Source organism: Leopardus geoffroyi, chromosome B4 (assembly GCF_018350155.1).
Source record: "Leopardus geoffroyi isolate Oge1 chromosome B4, O.geoffroyi_Oge1_pat1.0, whole genome shotgun sequence".
NCBI lineage: Eukaryota > Metazoa > Chordata > Mammalia > Carnivora > Felidae > Leopardus > Leopardus geoffroyi.
In genome coordinates, this window is record NC_059341.1 from 142,556,057 (window position 1) to 142,577,199 (window position 21,143).

The 21,143-nt window shown below is 44.4% G+C and overlaps 1 protein-coding gene across 1 annotated transcript in view; it reads right to left on the bottom strand.

The window, feature by feature from the left end:
* Positions 1–17,217, bottom strand: part of SYCE3 (synaptonemal complex central element protein 3) — a 29,679-nt gene extending 12,462 nt beyond the window's left edge. The window contains exons 1-2 of the mRNA XM_045464209.1: positions 17,109–17,217; positions 5,622–5,730 (exon numbers count right to left, since the gene is read on the bottom strand). Of these exons, the coding sequence (XP_045320165.1) occupies positions 5,622–5,730 (109 nt within the window). The 5' untranslated portion in view covers positions 17,109–17,217. The remainder of the gene's footprint in view (positions 1–5,621; positions 5,731–17,108) is intronic.
* Between the last annotated feature and the right edge of the window lie 3,926 nt (positions 17,218–21,143).

A 21,143-nucleotide genomic window follows, 5' to 3' on the forward strand; every position in this document is an offset into this window, starting at 1 on the left:
TTAACCGACTGAGCCACCCAGGTGCCCCCCCTTGAGTTTCTTTTATACTCATCTTTGTAACTGCATCCATTACTTCTGTAGCCACTTTATACACAGCTATTTGCATTCTGCATCTGACATCACCTATAGTCCTTGGAGATCTAAATATGTTGACTCTTGCTTCTGTGGACTTTCACTCACAGTGGCTTATCATTTCATGTATTTGGAAGGCAGCTTTGCTCGCCACTATACCACCAATGCTGTATCTGGTAATATTTATCTGTGAGGTCATTGCTGAGGTAGCTTCCAATCTCTTCCACACCGCTATATAATCTTTCTAAAACCTTTCTATAAATCTTTATGTTTTTCCTCTGCTTAGCTTTCTTCAATTATTCCCCTGTTGACTACAGAATGACTTCTTAGTGTGCTACACAAAGTCTTTCATGATTTGACCCCAAATGATTCATTTAGATTTATTCTCTACCACTTCCACTTGTAGTTTATTCTATAGAAGTTTAACATTAAGTCCAACCAACTTTCTTATACTTTTGTTCCTTGGCACAAATTGTTCTTTCTATTTGAAAGCCTTGCCCATCACTTGTCTATTTGAGAAACTCCTAACAACTCCTACTTCAGAGAAATGCTTCATGCCTCCTCTTAAAAATTTCCATAATTTAGGGGCACCTGAGTGGCTCAGTCGGTAAGCGTCCGACTTCAGCTCGGGTCATGATCTCGTGGTTTGCGAGTTCGAGCCCTGCATCGGGCTCTGTGCTCACAGCTCAGAGCTTGGAACCTGCTTTGGATTCTGTGTCTCCTTCTCTCTCTGCTCCTCCCCCACTCACACTCTGTCTCTCTCTCAAAAAAAATTTCCATAATTTACCAGACAGATTTCAGCCATCGATTCCAAATCTCACTGGAACTTTACTATCCTTTTATTATACCAATTAACATAGTATACTGCATTTCTTAATTGTTTATTTATTTATTAAATGTTTATTTTATTTTGAGAGAGAGAGAGGGTGGTGGGGAGGGGCAGAGAGAGAAGGAGAGAGAGAGAATCCCAAGCAGGCTCCATGCTCAGCACAGATCCCGACACAGGGCTCATCATGACTATGAGATCATGACCTGACCGGAAATCAAGAATCAGATGCTTAGTTGACTGAGCCATGCAGGCACCCCTGTATACTGCATTTATATGTCTATACATTTATTTCCCCCATTAGATTATAAGCAATTAAAGTGCAGGGCTTGGCATGTGTTCATTCAGGAAGTACTTGTTGAATGAATGAATGAATGAATGGTGCTTTAACCCTGCCCCCAAGTCATGATATTTCTTTGGCTCTGAGATTATATTTTTCCAGCTTTTTAAAAGTATAACTGAGATAAAAATTGTATATATTTAAGGCGTACAATGTGATGTTTTGATATTTGTATACATTATGAAATGATTACCACAGACAAGGTAATTAACATTTCTATCACCTCACAGTTATTATTTATTTTGTGTGGTGAGAACACTTAAGATCTATATACTAAGTACATTTATTTTTTTCGGAGAGAGGGGGAGAGCATGCATGCAAGCAGGGAAGGGGCAGAAAGAGGGAGAGAGAGAATCCCAAGCAGGCTCCACTCTGTCAGCACAGAGCCTGACACAGGGCTTGAACCCACAAATTGTAAGATCATGACCTGAGCTGAAATTAAGTTGGACACTTAACCAAATGAGCCATTCAGGCGCCTCAAGAAATTTCTACAAAGACTTATATTACCCCCAAATCAGACTACTGTGCAGAACATTTATATAAAAACAGAATTATAAAAAAGAGGAAAATATGTGAAACTAAAACTAAGGAAAGAATCAGCTAAAGAACAAATAATGGACCTTATATCAATTCAAGGGGTGTGATGTGGAAAAAGCACCAAGCAGAGAGGGTGTGGAATTGCGCATGATAAAAGCCTCATTTATGCCAAGTGTACATAGGCTAAACCTTTTTTATTCCTGTGAGAAAAGAAATGCACAAGCCTTTCAAGAAGTGTAGCTGCTTAAATATAATAGTTGCAAGTATCAGACAACTTTAATTTTACTCACATTTAAAAAATTGTCAAAGCTGAGTGTTTTATGTGACTTATTTCAATATAAATACCTGTCAACCTTATCTTGAAAGGAGAGAGTATTTTTAATAACACTATTACCTTGCAACATTAACTGACTTAACTATTGTTACTTAATAACTTACTTAGCTACTACCTTAATTATTATTGGAATATTTGCTGAAAAAAGAGTCGCTAGCAGATCTAAATAAAAATGCAATATGCTGTCTGGTTCCTTTGGCACACCAGGTGGTTTGGAAGTAAATGTTAAAAAGGAACACAAAGAGGGGTGCCTGGGTAGCTCAGTCCGTCCAATTCTTGGTTTCGGCTCAGGTCATGATCTCACGGTTTGTGGGTTCGAGCCCTGCACTGGGCTCTGTGCTGGCAGTGTAGAGCCTGCTTGGGATTCTCTCTCTCTCTCTCTCTCTCTCTCTCTCGCTCTCTCTCGCTCTTTGCCCTTCCCCCACTCACACTGTCTCTGTCTCTCTCAAAATGAATAAATAAAAATTTTAAAAATTTTAAAAAGAGGAACACAAAGTAAAGTAGGAGAAAATATAAGTAAATATTTCACTAATCTCAGATTAGGGAAAGATTTTCTTTTTTTTTTAAATCCTTTTTTTACAGTTTTTTTTAAAGTTTATTTATTTATTTTGAGAGACTGAGCAAACATCTGAAAGCAGGGGAGGGGCAGAGAGAGAGGGGAGGATAGGATTCAAAAGTGGACTCTGCGCTGACAGCAGTAGGCCAACTTGGGACTCGAACTCACAAACCTGAGAGATCATGACCTGAGCCGAAGTCAGAGGCTCAACCAACTGAGACACCCAGGTGCCCCAGAGTTTATAGTCTTAATACATAAAGACCTCTTACAAATCAAGAGATTCTATCACAGAAGTCTGCTATTTCCGTCTTGTTCTCAGTGCCACGCCAGAGTTAAGGCTAGTTCCTTTTTAGCTTTTAGTTTTGCAAAGCTTCATAATTGATCCTTCCACTAGTCATCCCTCTCCAAACCATCCCTCCTTGGTTACCAGAGGTATCTTTCTAAAACACAAGTGTCTTCCTTGAAATCCCAATGGCTATCTATTACCTAAATAAGAAAAGAAACAAAAGAAAAGAAAGGTCAGATTCCTTAGGCTGATGTTGAAGACCCTTCTTCTCACCTTTTCAGCCTCTTCTTTGGCCTGCCCTCTTGTGGTTCTCATGCGCTAATCTTGCTCCCTATGCCCAGCTTTCCCTCACTGGCACACACACATTTGGCTATTTCTTCTACAGGACTGCCCCTCCTCTCTACCTCCAGCATCCCTACCTCATCTGTCCAATCTGAATTCCTTCCCTAATGCGCTGTTCAGAGCCTCACTTGCCTCCCCAAGCAATCAGCCTCTCTTTCTTCTCTGCTCCCTCCCCAGTAGTTGGTATACACCATTATCAGCGTTTACTAGATTACAGTTTTAATAGAAAGTTAAAATGTTTTAATTTATATATTTAAATTATAATTAGTCATCTTGATGTCTGTTTCTGGCCCCCTACCTACTTCTTTTAATGAAGGAGCATCTCTATTTGATATCTCTATTCCATCCTAATCCTACAATAGCATATAGTAGGTACTAAGTGAATACTGTTAGATAGGAGAATATTTTATTAGATTGAAGGAATTATATAACTTTTGGTAGAAAACAAATTATAGGACTTTTTAATTAATTAATTATTCATTTGTTTATTTATTTATTTTTAAAGTTTATTTATTTGAGAGAGATAGAGAAAGTGAGAGACTGCATAAGCAGGGGAAGGGCAGAGAAAGAGGGAGACAGAACCCCAAGCGGGGCTTGAACCCATGGACCATGAGATTATGACCTGGGCTGAAATCAGGAGTTGGACGCTGAACTGACTGAGTCATCCAGGTGCCCCCTAGAACATTAAAAAAAATTTTTTTTTTCAACGTTTATTTATTTTTGGGACAGAGAGAGACAGAGCGTGAACGGGGGAGGGGCAGAGAGAGAGAGGGAGACACAGAATCGGAAACAGGCTCCAGGCTCTGAGCCATCAGCCCAGAGCCCGACGCGGGGCTCGAACTCACGGACCGCGAGATCGTGACCTGGCTGAAGTCGGACGCTTAACCGACTGCGCCACCCAGGCGCGCCCCTAGAACATTTTTAAAAGACAGTTTACAAAATATAAAAAACTTTCAAGTACATAGGCAAAAAAAATTGCCAACATTTCAAGTAGAAATTTTCTAATTTTTTTAAAAAGTTTATTCATTATTGAGAGATAGAGAGAGACAGAGCATGAACAAGGGAGGGGCAGAGAGAGGGGGAGACACAGAATCCGAAGTAGGCTCCAGGCTCCAAGCTGTCAGTACAGAGCCCAACGCACGGCTTGAACTCACAAACCATGAGATCATGACCTGAGCTGAAGTTGGACGCTTACCAACTGAGCCACCCAGGCACCACTCAGGTAGAAATTTTCTAAAGCCTGTTGTAATAAATGGAGATTGTTTGCAAACTAAAAATGTCCTTAAAAAAAGGTTGTTTCTCATTTTGAGTAGAGTATGCATGCTTTCTAAAATTTGTTTTACATTATTATTTTCTCTAATAAAACTTAGGCTTATAAATTAAAGAATTATACATATTCTGAATTAGTAAAGAACAAATTAAAGAAATTATAATGGTGGGGGGATGCCTGACTGACTCAGTCAGTAGGCCACGTGACTCTTGATCTCAGGGCTGTGAGTTCAAACCCCACACTGGGTGTAGAGATCACTTAAAAATAAAGCCTTTTTTGTTTAGGTTTATTTATTTATTTAGACAGAGAGAGAGAGAGAAAGAGCACATGGGAGGGGCAGAGAGAGGTAAGAGAGAGAATCTGAAGTAGGTTCCACACTGTCATCACAGAGCCTGACTGGGGGCTTGATCTAACGAACTGTGAGATCATGTTCTGAGCCAAACCCAAGAGTTGGATGCTTAACTGACTGAGCTACCCAGGTGTCCCCAAAATAAAGTCTTAAAAAAACAAAGAAATTATAATAGTATCTCCACCACTGCTGGTTATCACTTAGTGGAAACATGTGGACTAACAGACTAACATTCCTATTCAAAAATGGAGAAATTTGTTCAACTCTATTCTTGTTCTATTCCACTGAACTAACTGTACCTCCCATTTCAGCACCTCATCAGTCTTAGCGCTATTACTCTGAACTCTTTCTATTTAAACGACTCACAGGAAGAATGTTCCAATTCTGTTCATAGGTGTTATATTAACATTGTCATTTTCTGAACACTTGAGCTTGGGTTTGGTACTGTGCCCAGTTACAAAAAAGAAATCACTATTTCTGCCCACAGGAGGATAACAGTCCAGTTGAAGAAGTAACATGAAAACACACATAAAGTAATCAGAAAATAATTCAAGGCAATATTTAGCGGTATTGTCAAATTTTGTGGCATAGTAGTTACATGGTATAGAAGCTGAGAAGTGGTCAGGGAAGGCCTGTTAAGGCACTTGATTTGAGCTCAGCAGTGTAGGAAGAATCTGAGCTACTGGACGTAAGGGGGAAGACATTGTACCTGAGATTTTCTCCATCTCTTCTAGTAGCTTTTCCAAGTCTTTATTCAGGTCTGACAGCATTTTCAGCATGTTGTCATAGCTTCTTTCTCCAGGATCAGAATCAGCCATCTAGGCACACACAAAAGAAGACACAGTGAGACAGACTGACGTTTCAATTCCAGCTCCATTACTTATACCTGGGTAGCCCAAGCCGGAAACCCAAGGCCATCTTTAATTCCTCCTTATCTTCTTTTCCTGACCAAATGGGCCACTGAAACTCAACAATTTTATTTGTTCATGGAATAAACATTTAATCATCTATGGGTCAAGAAGGTCTGCTGCTTGGGAGTCACCAGTGAACTGAACACTGCCTTTGTGGAACTCATAGCCTGGCCCAGCTCTTTAAAATCTCTCAGTCCCTTCCTTTCTCTCTCCAAGGTTGCAGCTTTAATTCGGGTCCATTCCATTAACCACCATTGAATAGATTTACTGAGCATCTACTATGTGTCAGATGTCTACTATGGATGTGGATATCTCAGTGTATTTGTAGATCCAGACAGAAAAACCCATGCTCTCACAGAGCTTCCATTCCATGGAGGAGACGAATAATAAACAACGGAATGGTAAGCATACCTTCAGTTTGTGGTTCACTGCACAAAGAAAACAAGACAGGGTGGTTTAATAAAGAGGATATTTCATGGGGAGGGGTGCTTTTGCTTATAAAGTCAGATAAGTCCTTTCTAATGAAGTGACATTTGAATTGACACTTGAATGGTAAAAAGGAGTTGGCATATAAAGAGCTAGGGGAAGAGTTCTAGATAGAGGGAACGGCTCAAGAAAAGGTGAGAGTGGCCCTGATATGTTCTGCTTTAAGGCATGAAAAGAAAGTAAAGAATGGGGTTTAGGAGAAAAGTGGTATGAGTCGAGATCAGCTAGGTAGGTAAGATTTTTTTTTTTTTTAATTTGAGAGAGAGCGAGCGAGCAAGCACACGCACATGTGAGCAGGGGAGAGAGAGACAGAGACAGAGAGCGAGAGGGAGAATCCCAAGCATGCTCCATGCTCAGCAAGGAGCTCAAGGCAGAGCTTGATCTCACAACCCTGGGATCATGATCCGAGCCGAAATCAAGAGTCTGATGCTCAACCTACTGGGCCACCCAGGTGCCTCCGGAATTTTGGTTTTATTTTGAGTGTGAGGGAAAGCCACTGGAGGTTGAGAGCAGGGGATATATTTTAAGATAATGACTTCAGGGGTGCTTGGGTGGCTCAGTCGGTTAGTGGTCAACTTCAGCTCAGGTCATGATCTCATCGTTCATGGGTTTGAGCCCTGCATCAGGCTCTCTGCTGTCAGTGCGGGGCCTGCTTCAGATCCTCTATATACTGCCCCCCTTTCCCCCTCCCCTGCTCACATGCTCACTCTTTCAAAAAAAGTAATAAATAAACATTAAAAAAATATAATGACTTCAGCTGCTGGTTGGAAACTGGACTATTGCAGAAGGTTGAGAGGAGGCAAAAGTGGGAGAACCAGTTAGTTAAGAGAGCATTAGAATGATCTAGAGATGGATGTAGCTTGGACTAGGGTGGTAGGTAATGATATCAATGGTGAAAAGTGGAAGGGTTCATGCTATAGTTTGGAAGATGAGCCAAAAGAATTTGGAAGAGGATCTGATGTGTCTATATTTGCAGGGGTAAATGATAGGGAGAGAGATATCAAAATGATTCCTAATTTTTATGAGAACAATTTGATACATGGTGGTATTATTAGCCAAAAAGGGGAAGACTAAGAGAGGAGAAGATTAGAAGGGAAACCAAATGCTCTATTTTGAATGTTAATGTGAGATGCCTATTAGGCCTCCAAGTGGAGATTCAAATAGGCAGTCGAATATATAGGCCTGGAGCTCAGGAGAAAGGCTGGAGTTGAAAATACAGAGTTTGGAACTGATGGTGCAGGCTCTCTTCACCTTTCATTTGGACTATTTTCATAAACTCTTGACTGATTTTTCTGCTTTTAGCTTCCTCTTGTCAAATCCATTTTCCAGTTCACCTCCAGAATGACCTTACCTAACATGCAAATCTGACCATGTCACTCTCTTTGCAACCTTTCAATAGCTCCCATCTTCTTTCAGGATAAAATATAATCTCTTTACTATAGATATAAGATCCCTTAATATCTAGCTCCTGACTGTTCCCATTCTCATCCAGTTCTGAGTTGTGACCAAATAATTGAAGAAAGCCTTAAGAGATCTAGAATTTGGGCTCCTGGGTGGCTCAGTTGGTTGTGTCCAACTTCAGCTCAGGTCATGATCTCACAGTTTGTGAGTTTGAGCCCCACATCAGGCTCTGCACTGACAGTGTGGAGCTTGCTTGGGATTTTCTCTCTCTCCCTCTCTCCCTTCGCCCCTTCCCCACTTGCATTCCCTCTCTCTCTCAAAATAAATACATTTTAAAAAGAGAGATCTAGAATTTATTGAGATATTTAAAATCTGAAAGAGTTGTGTATTTCCATGAGACGTGATAAAAAATATCCACGAAAAAAACACAAAACTCTGCAAGGTTAAAAAATCTACAGTTTTCCTACAAAAGAGCTAAATAAATAAAAAATATAATAAAATAATTCTATCATGTAGGTGGTTGCAAAAATCTCTGTGAAGGCAAAGGAGATACACAATTCATATCTACGTTGTGTGGGGTACTTGCTCAATTCACTAATTGATAAGATTGCAGTTATATTCTTTTACCCATACATTTAACACATATTTATTGAGCACCACTCTAGATTCTGAAAATACAGCAGTGAACAAAACAGGTTAAAATCCTTGGTTTCATGGAATTCATACTCCATGGTGAGAGGAGACAATAAACAAGATTAATAAGTGAAATAAACATAAGGAGGGGATAAGTACCAAGGAAAAAAGTCAACCAGAGATGGAGTGTGGGAGGAAGTGTGTGGAAGGTGATGGCTGAAATTTAAATAAGTGTACAGTCTTGTGATGAGCACCAGGTGATGCATGGAAGTGCTGATTAATATTACGCTGTATGCTAACTAAATAGAATTTAAATAAAAACTTAAAAAGAAACAAAACAAAGGAGTAAAGGGGGGGGAAGAAAGAAGGAGGCAAACCAAGAAACAGACTTAACCATAGAGAACTGAGGGTTACTAATAGGGAGGTGGGTGGGGAGATGGGTTAAATTGGTGATAGGGATTAAGGAGTGCACTCGTGTGAGTACCAAGTCTTATTGAAAGTGTTGAGTTGCTCACTGTATTGTACACCTGAAATTAATATTGCACTGTATGCTAACAAAATGGAATATTATATTATATTATATTTTGAGAGAGAAGCAGGGCTCATCCGAAGCAGGGGCTCATGTTTTACCCTAAGTGGGGCTCATGCTCACCAAATGTGGGGCTTGAACTCATGAATCGTGAGATTATGACCTGAGCCGAAGTGAGATGCTTAATGACTAAGCCACCCAGGCACCCAATTAAATATAATTTAAATAAAAACTTAAAAATAAGTAAGTGTACAGGGAAGGTCTTTTGACTAGATTTTCACCAGAGACTTGTAGGAAGTGAGAGAATGAGCCATGCAGATATCTGGGAAAAGTGCATCCCAGGCAGAGAAGAGAGTAAGAACAAAGGCCCTGGGCTAGGAGTCAGCTGGATGAGCTGAAGGAAGAGCAGCAAAGGTAATATAGTTGGTACGGAGAGAGTGAAGGGGAGAGCAGTAGAAGATGATGTCAAAATTGCGGGGTGCAGAATTACGGTGGGCCTTGTAGTCCACCAAAAAGACTCTGGCTTTTTCTTTGAGTGAGACGGGAGCTGGGAGGATGATAATCTGATTTATGTGTTAATAAATCACTGGATTGAGAGTAGCTTGTCTGTACATGGGCAGAAGCAGGGTGACTAGGAGGCCACTGGAATAATGCAGGTAAGAGATAATAGCTTGAATCAACATAGGAATGATGTAAGTAGTATGAAGGAGAATAGAATAGTTCAGGGTATATTTTGAGGGCAGGGCCAACAGGATTTGCTGATGAGTCAGTGTGGAGTCAGGGAAGACGCTAAAATTTTTGACAGGGTAACCAGAAATGGAGATACCATTAACTGAGATGGGGGGAAACTGGAAGACACTGGGTTGTGTGGGGAGAAGAAAGAACTCAGTTTTGAACATATTAAGATGCCTATGAGGCATCTGAGTGGGTATGATGAGTAGGCAACTGGATAAAGGAATTCAGAGAGAGTAGGCTAAAGATAGAAACTTGGGAGTCATCACCCTATAGATGCTATTTAAAGACATGACAATGGGTGAGATCAAGGGAGATAAGTCCATCATCAAGTTTGGGGAGATGTGAAGAATCTAGCCAAAGCAACTGAAGAAGAGGGGCCAGAGAGGTAGAAGGAGAACCAGTCGGAGTCTTAAGTAAAGTCCAGACTCTCAGAGAATCCCTGGACCCCAGCCAGTGTCCTCTGATCATATGACATCTCAGGAAACTGAGAAGACAACTCTGAAAAGTACAAGAGAAGGGAACTTTAAAAATTGCATGGGATAAAATAGATGCTTCCTTAGTGAGTGAATAACTTACAATGTTGAGAAGGTAAGGAACAAAGAAAGATAGGACATGTTCAAGACCATAAAAAGCTAGAATTACTGCGAGTATTTGGTATTTTATGCATTTCTATGTTTAAAAGAATTTGGCTTATTAGAGTAACAGGTCAACTTTGTCATTCTAGCTTAAAATGTGAAATTGATTATAGCTTATAATTTTAAGTCAAAATCTTACTAAGTTTATAAAGAGATTTAGGACATTTTTAGGGAATCTGAGGTTCATTATATTTATTAGACTTATGATATTTATTTTATTTTATTTTTTAATTTTTTTCAACGTTTATTTATTTTTTTTCAACGTTTATTTATTTTTGGGACAGAGAGAGACAGAGCATGAACGGGGGAGGGGCAGAGAGAGAGGGAGACACAGAATCTGAAGCAGGCTCCAGGCTCTGAGCCATCAGCCCAGAGCCTGACGCGGGGCTTGAACTCACGGACCGCGAGATCGTGACCTGGCTGAAGTCGGACGCTTAACCGACTGCGCCACCCAGGCGCCCCAACGTTTATTTATTTTTGAGACAGAGAGAGACAGAGCATGAAGGGGGGAGGGTCAGAGAGAGGGAGACACAGAATCTGAAACAGGCTCCAGGCTCTGAGCTGTCAGCACAGAGCCCGACGCGGGGCTTAAACTCACGGACCGCGAGATCATGACCTGAGCCGAAGCCGGCCGCTCAACCGACTGAGCCACCCAGGCGCCCCAATATTTATAAGAATTATTTAAGAGAGTGGGAAGGTTTTGGGGAGCCTGGGTGGCTCAGTCAGTTAAGCGTCCGACTTCGGCTCAGGTCATGATCTCACGGTTCATGAGTTTGAGCCCCTCATCGGGCTCTGTGCTGACAGCTCAGAGCCTGGAGCCTGCTTCAGATTCTGTGTCTCCCTCTCTCTCTTCTCCTCCCCCTCTCATGCTCTCTCTCTCTCTTTCTCTCTCTCTCAAAAATAAACATTAAAAAAAAAAAGTGGGAAGGTTTCTTATTAAGACAATTGAGATACTTAAAGAAATGAAATATATTAAGTTTATAATTAAATGAGTTTAAATTTACAAATAGAAAACATAACAATAATGTTATTTAAATAATTATTAAATTTGCTAGCCGACAACCAGATTAAAAGTTTAGGATGAGGGCATCTGGGTGGCTTAGTTGGCTGAGGGGCTGAGCGTCTGACTTCAGCTCAGGTCATGATCTCGTGGTTAATGAGTTCCAACCCCACATCCGTTGCTTGTGTCAGCCTGTCAGCACACAGCCCGCTTTGGATCTTCTGTCCCCCTCTCTCTGCCCCTTCCCCGACTTGTGCTCCCTCAAAAATAAATAAACATTAAAAAAAACTTTAGAATGAGATAATCTTATTGAGGATAAGTAATCTAATAATCTGATTTAGAATAACATTTATAAACTAAACTTAAATGCTCAAGGAAAGATGGATTTTTAATATTAGTAACTTTAATAAAATATTAATTTTTAAAATCAAACATTCAAATACTCTTTTCTCTGTCTAATGCCTTTAAAGGCACCAAAGCTCATATTTATCAATATCTAGCCATGTCCTCATATATACCCTAAGCTTCAGTCATATCAAAGATTTTGTAAATTGGGGTGTCTACCATATGCCAACCACTACAGAAATCGGAGATTAAAAAATAAATAGGTATGGGGCACCTGGGTGGCTCAGTCAATTAAATGTCTTACTTTGGCTCAAGTCATGATCTCACAGGTTTGTGAGTTCGAGCCCTGCATTGGGCTCTCCACTCTTAGCGGAGTGCTTTGGATCCTCCGTTTCCCTCTCTCTGCCCCTCCCCGCCATGCACACACACAGATTCTCTCTCTCAAAAAAGTAAACATTAAAGTAAATAAATAAATAGGTACACAGTCATGCCAACAAAGAAATAAGTCTGGTAAAAAGAGACCTGTTGTACCGCAACATTCTCTGAAGAGCAATAGCCATTCGTCCAAATGTCCTTGCTCAGTTTCAAACCAAATCCTGCTCATTTAAATAGCCTTTATAGCCATGTCATTGAGGACTCTGAGAACACCATGTTCTCTCTTGCCTCTATGTGTTTATATAGATTATGCTACTGCCTGAAATACCCTTGCCTCACTCTCTCTGTTTTTAAAGACTTAGTTCAAGGGCCACTTCTAGAAATCTCTCCTTACATTTCTAATCAGCCAACCCTGAAGGTTTCACCTCTCTTATGTTCCCACAACTTCTACACCTCCTTCTAGCCAGATATTGTTGTAAGCATTTGCATCTTTATCAAAACCATATAAGGTAAGTACTATTATTATTCCAACTTACAGATAAGGAAAACAAGGCTCAGAGAAATTAACTAAATTGCCCAAGGTCAGACAGCAAAGACACAGATCTGAGAATTGCGTCCTGACGATCTGGCTGCAGTCTGCGTGCTCACACATTCTACTACTGGTATGCAATAAATTCTTGATAAATATGTGAGTGAACACAACCAATGAAATGTAGTAAGCAACTAAAGAAAAACTTCTGTGTACCCTGAAACCCTGGACTAGAATCCAGGCTCTGCCATTTACTGACTGTGAGACACTGGAAAGTTTAAGTCTTAGTTTCCCCGTCTGTAAAATGGAAATGACAGCTCCTTTGTAGGTTATTGTGAAGATGTACATAGCTATGGATAGAGTAGGCACCCAAATTAACAAATTAAATAGTAGGCGTGACTGTATGTGTAACACGAGGTACACACAGAGTAGTTGCTCAGAAAACCTTTTACTATAACTAGGTGAGAAAGAGATGTGAATCTAATAATATAAAAGATAACATTTATTTCATGCTTAATATGTGCCAGGAACTGCGTAAATTCTCAACCAACATTGACTGATTTCACAGCAACGTGACAAAATTAAGTGCTATTATTCTCCCTGTAGTACAGATAAGGAAACAGAGGACTGTGGAAGGATCTATCCAAAGACACACAGCTAAATCGTGGTAGGCCTGGATTCAAACCCCGTCCTGATTCTAGAGATGGAGCTCATTAGCAGTACATTTTCTCACAATTGCCTCAGACAATACAGTGGGTGGTTTTGAGCTGGACAGATGGAACAAAGGGGGAGAAAGAATGGGGGTAGAGGAATGGAACGAAGAGGCTATAGGAGCTCAATTTGGGGCAGCTTGAGTGTGTGGTGCCTATGGTGTACCCAGGTAAAGTTATTTAACAAACAGTTGAAATACGGGATTGGAGCCCGAGAGAGAGGGTAAACTGAAAATAAACGTTTGATGGTAGTTTAAATTATGGGAAAAGATAAAATCATTCACGGTGAATGTATAAAAGGAGAAGGGAAAATGGACTTGGAAAAGTCCTTAAAAACCAGCTCTTAAGAGCAGTTGGAAACAAGCCCATAAAAGGCACTGATAAACAGAAATGTAGAGACCTGGGGAGTGTGTAGTCGAGACCACAGAAGAGAGGAGGGACTGGCCAATTAATTCATTTAGTCAACAAATATTGATTAAATGTCAGGACCTGTTTTAGGTGCTAGGGGTATATTAGCAAACAAAAGACAATAATCCTTGCCCTTGTGGAGTTTACATTCTAGTCAAGGGAGAGGGATACATAAATACATAATTTATGTGTATAAATACATAATATATAAATCTATAAAATATACATGTATATGAATACATAAACATATAAAATGTCAGGTGGAACTAAGCACTATGAAGAAAATAAGGCAAAGTAAGGTAGGCTAAAAAATAATGGGAGTGGGAGGAACCACTATGGAAATCTGCTCTGAGGTGAAGCTTCAAATAGCCTCAAGAAAGTGAGCACAGGAGTCCTGGGGCTATCTTGGGGAAGAGTACTGTGCAGAGGGAACGGGAAAGAAAAAGCCTTGAGGGTACGTGTGCTTGGGTGTGGTTGAAGGAGATCAAGAAGGCTAGAAATGCTGGAGTGGAGTGAAGGAGGGTAGGCTGTTAGATGAGGCTGAAAGACCAGAGAGGACATTGCAGTTTATATGAGACTTTGGCTTTTATTCTGAGTCATATGAGGAGACGTTAGAAAAATTCGACAGAGGTGATAGGATTGGAATTATGATTTAAAAGGATCACTCTGGCTGCAATGGTGGACATGGTAGAGCAGAGAGGAAACTGCGGGAAAACTCCAGGTAAGGGATGACAAGGCTTGGACCAGAGTGTTAGAAGTGGGAGGAGCGAGGGGTTCTTGGATGGCTCAGTTGCAGTTAAACCTCTGACTCCTGACTTTGGCTCAGGTCGTGATCTCATGGGCCCAAGACAGAGCTCCGTGCTGGGTGTGGAGCCTGCTTAAGATTTCTTTCACCCTCTCCTTCTACCCCTTCCCCCCCACCGCTCACGTGTGTGCACATGCACGTGCGCTCTCTCTCTCTCTCTCTCAAAAAAAAAAAAAAATAGTGGAAATAGTGAGAAGTGACTGGATTCTAAATGTGTTGTAAACATTGAGCCAACAGTATGTCCTGGCATCCAAGTAGAAATATAAATCTGGAGTGTGGTGAAAACTCTGGTTGAACATCCTTATTTGGGAGTCACTGGGGTACAGATGACACTTAAAGCCATGGGACTAGTTGAGATCTCCTAGGAAGTGAGAGTAGATGGAAGAGAGGTCTGACGTCTTCAATATTTAGAATTTGGGAAGAAGAGGACCAGCAAAGGTAGAAGAAAAACCAGCAAAGAAAGTAAACAAAGAGTGATCCATTGTGTCTCATATAAAGTAGCAGAAGCAGGGGCACTTGGGTGGTTCAGTCGATTAAGCATCTGACTCCTGATTTCGGCTCAGATCATGATCTCACCGTTGGTGGGATTGAGCCCCACTGCTCTGTGCAGAGAGTATGAATGGAGCCTGCTTGGCATATTCTCTCTCTCTCTCTCTCTTCCTCTCTGGCTCACACATGCTCTCTCTCTCTCTCAAAATAAATAAACTAAAAGAAAAAGTAGCATAAGGAATAAAAAGTGACCATGGATTTGACAATCTGAAGGTCACTGGCAATCTTCACAGAAGTTGTTTTCATGAGGTGGCATGGACAAAAGCCTGATTGCAATGTGTTTACAGAGAGGGTAAGAAGAGAAGTAGAAACTTGCGTGCTCTGGTTCAAAGAGAAGCAGAGAGAGGGTCAGTAGCTGGAATGTAACGTGCAGTCACAGGTGTCTTTTGTTTTACGTTGGGAGATGTTACACCAATGTCAAATATTACAAAAGGACCAAATGAATTTAGGACATCTTATTTGGGTGTCAGGCCTAAGTGAGTAACAGTAACAACAAGATTTCCACGAATAAACAATTGATGAAGCATTAGACAAAAGAGATAGCACACGCAGATTTCATGGAGACAGGAGAAATAGGAGAGAGTAAGAAGGTGACAGAGGGAACGTTTTCTGTTTTTTAATTCACAAAGGCAGAAACCTGCCTGTGTGGAAAGAGCTAGTTGAAGGGAAAAGGCTGAAGAAGGCGGACAAAGGGTAACTGATGGCGCAGGGACTGGTTTCCGCTAGGAAAGTGGTCACATGACCCCGAGAAGGGAAGGGAAGGGTAAGGCAGGCTAAGGGTCCAGGTGGCCCAGGCTCAGCTGAGGTCTCCAGCTCGCCCGCAAATGGCAATGAAAAGGTTCTTCTCCTAACGGGCATTCTCGGTTTGAGGAGAATAATAAGGGTTAAAGCTGTGTGCCCCCTACAGGCACCCAGACGTGCCGCAGAGAAGCAGGGGTGGCGTGCTGAGGCCACACGGCTGCACAGCAGACGCAGGACTCCGGGGTGGCACAGAGAGAGGGGATGGACGTGGCTGGCCGGGGATTCTGAAACGTGTGGGGTGGACGGGCAGGGTGAGGACGCACGTAAGGCAGCGGACTTAGGGCTAAGAGGATGCGTGGGGAGCCAGCGGAGGCCCAGTGGGGCCATGAGGTCCAGGCCCGGGTGGCCTGGGGCTGGGGGCTGTGGCCAGGGTGATGCTGGGTCTCAGGGGAGGGATGGCTAGACGGGGAAAGGGGATGAGCAAGCCTGGGGCGGAACGGAGGGCCAGACGGGTGCCAAAGCCAAGGGAACGCGGGGAACAGGAGACTAAGGGGGTTGGGCGAGCGGGGGGGGGGGGGGGGAAGAGCAGGAGGGTTGGGGATCACTCGGGGCGTGAAAGGCTCGGGGTCGCAGGGGTCCTGGGCGCCGCAGAGGGCACAGGCGTGCAGGACTCCAGGGCCTGGAGTCCGAAGAGTCCGGTGGAGTCTGGGCCCCCCTCGGCTGAGACCAGAGGGGCGCTCGGGTCACTGAGGCTGTGTGAGGGCGAGGGGCGCGCGCGCGGCGACGGGGCGAGAGGCTCTGGGGCCGCTCCCGGTGAGCGGACGGCGGGAACCGGAGAGTGTGGTCTAGCGAGCGCAGGTGCTCCAGCTGAGGCGGCAACAGGTGAGAGGGTCACCCCGGCAAGGCCCGGGGTCTGGGATGTGCAGTGTGTGGTGTCTGCAGGAGGCGGGGGGGGGGGGGGGGGGGCGACGAGACTGGGGTGACGGGGGATGCGGAGTGAGGAGACACGTGGGGGGTCGGGGTGAAGAGACGGGGGGGGGGGGAGGAGGGGAGGGAGGTGCCAGGTGAGGAGACACGTGGGGGGTGGGGCTTCGGGGGAGGAGACACGTGGGGGGCAGGGGTGGGGGGGTCGGGGTGAGAAGACTGGGGTGAGGGAGGTGCGAGGTGAGGAGACCCGTGGGGGTGGGGTGTGTGTGGGGGAGGAGACACGTGGGGGGTGGGGGGAGGAGACTGAGGTGAGGGGGGGTGCAGGGTGAGGGGACACGTGGGGGTGGGGGGTTGGGGGGAGAAGACACGTGAAGGGTGGGGGTGTGAGGGCGAGGAGACTGGGGCGAGGTCACGGGTTACGTCGTGATAAGGAGTGGGGACGCTGCGGTCAGGGCGCGCAGCGAGGGCGTGGCTCACCTCCCGCACCGCCTGCGCTCGCGTCAGGATCCGCCGCCGTCCACCTACGCAGCCTGGGGCACGAGGTCCAAGCTCGGAAAGGCACCCCGCCCCTTTCCGTTACCAGATCCGCCCCCAGAAGTGGCTTCTCGCCCTCATTGGCCAGTCTCCCGGAGCGGAAGGGGCGGGGCCACAAACACGTGAATGCGCCCACTTCTGGCTGGTCCCAAGTGTCAGCCTCCAGGTCTCATTGGCTACTCTGTAGAGCGGAAGGGGCGGAGTCGTCTCCGGCTGGTCTCGCACGTGGGGCTCTGGGTAGCAGATGGGCGGAGTTCCCAGACTGAGGACTGGCTGAGATCTCGGGAGAGCAGAATTGCAGCGAGGGTCCCCTGGTGGTCCTGATCGTTGTGTTCCTCTCTGTGGTTCATGAGTGTAAGGTAGGCACTCAGGGCCCTGTCTGCTTGACCACTGTGCCCAGTGTTCAGGACAGCACTTGGCACAGCAGGTGCTAGTAAATATTGGTTCAATTAGTTCGACGCCCAAATGTATTCAGTCTTGACAACTACAGTGCTGGCGGACATTGTTGCATCTGTCTTACAGAGCAGGAAACAGAAGAAGTACATGCAACTGGGGAGAGTGTGAGCTCTGGCTCCAGTCCAGGCCTGCCAGGCATCACTGGCCTCCAGGCGGTGGAAGCACATAGCCCCAAGTCAGGACAGGCAAGAGAACCGCTCACGGTTCTGCACGTTAAGCTGTGGTCCAGAGGAGGCCGGAGAGATTGCTCACACCTCAACAGGCCAGTCTAAGGAGCTCAGTCTTTACTTAGAGGGCACTTCAGAAGGGTGGGAGGCAGAGGAGTGACATGGTGAAGAGGTCTCTCTGGCTGCTGGAGGGAGAGAGGAAACAGACTGTTGCTGTGTGGGTGAATGATGTTGGAGATGTGGACGGGGTGGAGGGAAGTACACAGAGTAAGAAGCCTTTTAGAAGATGGACTTGACAGGGCTTGGTAATGTGGGAAGTGAAGAAGAAAGAAGGAATGGGTTGGTGGCTGTCTGGAGGGTGATCACTGGCTGAGTTGGGGAGCAGTGGGGGAGAAGCTGATTTGGAAGGCTGTTAACCAGTTTTGAACACTTTGAGATTCCAGATAAACCTGGGATCCACTGAATTTTCTTTCAAGGATTCTGATTTTTAGTGGACTGATTGCAGAATAGGAAACAGAGCTATAACTGAGCCAGACAGTTCTGGGCACAGAGTATTTGCCCATCTATTGAGGCCGTACCCCCTCCCCAAGCTGGCAGGTTCCTGCCCCTTCTGAACCTGGTTCCCTTGCTGTCCCTTCCCACCTGTGAGCCACCCTGCATACTTCTATTCCTTCCACCTTTGCTTAGACTTCCCAGAGCTGATTCCTGTTACAGCATCTCAGAAAAATACTAATCAGCAATAACTCTGATGGGTGATGAAGACAGCTTCAGGAAAGAGTAGGAGTTTACCAAGATGAGAACAACACAGGATTTCAGGTAAAAGTTCTATCAAAGGCAAAGGCAAGGATGTGAAAAAGCTTTCTTCATTTAGGGAATGGAGAGTCTGGTTGGGGCTCAGCATTCTTGAGTTGAGGCACAAGATCATTTGGGCTGGAATGTGAGGGCCTTGGGTACCCTGCTTAGTGGATGAGGTGGGCTATCTGAAGAACCCTGCAGAGCTCAGGCCAAGAAGGATGGGCTGTCGGTAAGCCCAGAGATGTCAGTCTGGTCTTCCCATGCCCCTGTGCATCCAAAACCAGCTAACTATTCACCAGATGTTTTCTTTATATCCTTGTCATATAGCCAGACTGTATTTTCCAGCCTCCCTTGCATTATGAGCCCTGGCCAGTGAATGTGGCAGTAAGTGCCCTGTATTGTTACCAGGCCAGATCCATAAAAGCTTCCCACGAGTGATACTTTCTCTCTCTTCCCCGTGTGCCTGCTGGATGTTGATGTCCAAGGCAACTTGGGACCTACTTGAGGAAGGCAGGGCTTCTGTCAGCATGCCTTTGAATAATGGTATGGAGCTGCGTCTCCGTCTCAGCCAACTGAACAAGAACTAAATTTCCCTTGGGTTAAACCATGAAGATGTCAGGATTTATCTGTTATGGCTGCTAGCCTTTACTAGTGCAGATCTGTAAACCTGTGAGAGACAAGTAGCTTGTTCAGGTTTGATGGGTTGTCACCAGAGGTTTATATCTTGGTTTAGCACTATGGTTTCTCCTCTTACTTATTTTAACCAAGAACAAATCAGATAAAAAAAAATAACTTTGGATTTCAACATTAATTAAAAGCCAGCTTTTTGGAGACCCTGCTTACTGATCTCCCAGAGCTGGGTGAACTGATGAGCCCAGACACCTGCCCAAGGTAGGTTACACAGACACCCAGAGTGGCAGAGGTCTGTGAAGATATTTTTGGAAGACCGAGAAAGCTCTGAAATGGAACGTAACATTTTGTGAGCTTAGATTTAGTTTTATAAGCTTCTCACTGAGACTCAAAGGAGGTTAGGAGTCTCTGCCCTGGGAATCCTCTCATGTGCTCTTAGGGTTTTAATGATCTTCCAAGTTGTTCTCAGGAGCCTATATCTCCTTAGCTTTCAGGTTATAGTTTGAGGAGTCTGAGACATTTTCACGAATACTCCCTGTAGGCACATCAAACTCAACATTTAAAATTCTCGTCCAATATCCCAATCACCCAAAGCAGAAAATATGAATCTCTTTGGTGCCTCCCTATCAGGTTTTTCAGACCTTCAACATTCTCAGTTCCCTGAGACTCCCTTCTAACTAAGTCCTGCCATTTCTCCCAACCCCGCCCCCCCACCAAGAGCAGTAATGACAGGTCTCCTTTCTGTCCTTACCAGCCCCTACTTTGTTATTTTTTTTTAAGAATTAAAAAAAAAAGTTTATTTATTGAATTTATTTATTTATTTTTGAGAGAGGCGGGGAGAGGGGCAGAGAGAGAGGGAGGGAGGGAGGGAGAGAGAGAGAGAGAGAGAGAGAGAGAGAGAGAATCCCAAGCAGTCTCCACAGTGTCAGCAAGGAGCCTGATGTGGGGCTCAAACTCACAAACCATGAGATCATGACCTGAGCTGAAACCAATAGTTAAATGCTTAACTGACTGAGCCACCCAGGCACCCATATTTATTTATTTTGAAAGACAGAGCATGAGTATGGGAGGGGCAGAGAGAGAGGGAATCCCAAGCTGACTCCACACTGTCAGCACAGAACCTGACATGTGGCTCAAACCCATGAACCATGAGATCATGATCTGAGTTGAAATCAAGAGTCAGATGCTCAACTGAGTCGAGTCAGGTGCACAACCCCCCTCTCCCCGCCGTTGGTTCTAATGTCATTTAGGTTGGCCATGATGATCCCGTTAAATTTTAGGGCAGGTTATATCACCCTCTGCTCAAACCTCAATGTCTCCCCCATCATTCAGGGAAACCAGAGTCTGGCACAGTCCACCTGTCCCCCCCCGGCTCCGCCCCCCCACTAATTTTGTGCCAGCCACAGACCGTCCAGTACTGTTCCTGCGTTGCAGCAGGCAATGCTTCCACCTTGAAGCTTTGGCTCTTGCTGTCCACTCTGCCAGGTATCTGCTGCCCTTGCATGCTCATTTCCTTCAGGTCTGAGTCCAATGGCCCCATTCCGGAAGGCCTGCCTGTGCAACCCCATCTGAAATTGCCACCCACCCCTCGGCGCTCCCTCCCCTTACTTTTCTCCTTAGCACTTACTACTATCTGACTTACTATATAATTTACTCATTCTTCTTCGTTAATGCCTGCCTCCCCACTAGACTCTAAGCCCCAGAGGGAGGGACTGTTTTGGCCAGTTGTATTCACAGCTGTATCCCAGTGCCTAGCCCACAGTAGCACTCAATAAGTACTTACTAAGTGAATTATTCCAAAAGCCTCCTGGTTTCCCTGCCAGCCACTCCGTCCCCTGATCCATGCCTGTCTCACCTAATAGTGAATTCCACATAGGTCGGTGCCTTGTTCACCACTGAACCCCCAGCACAGAGCTCGACAAACAGAGCT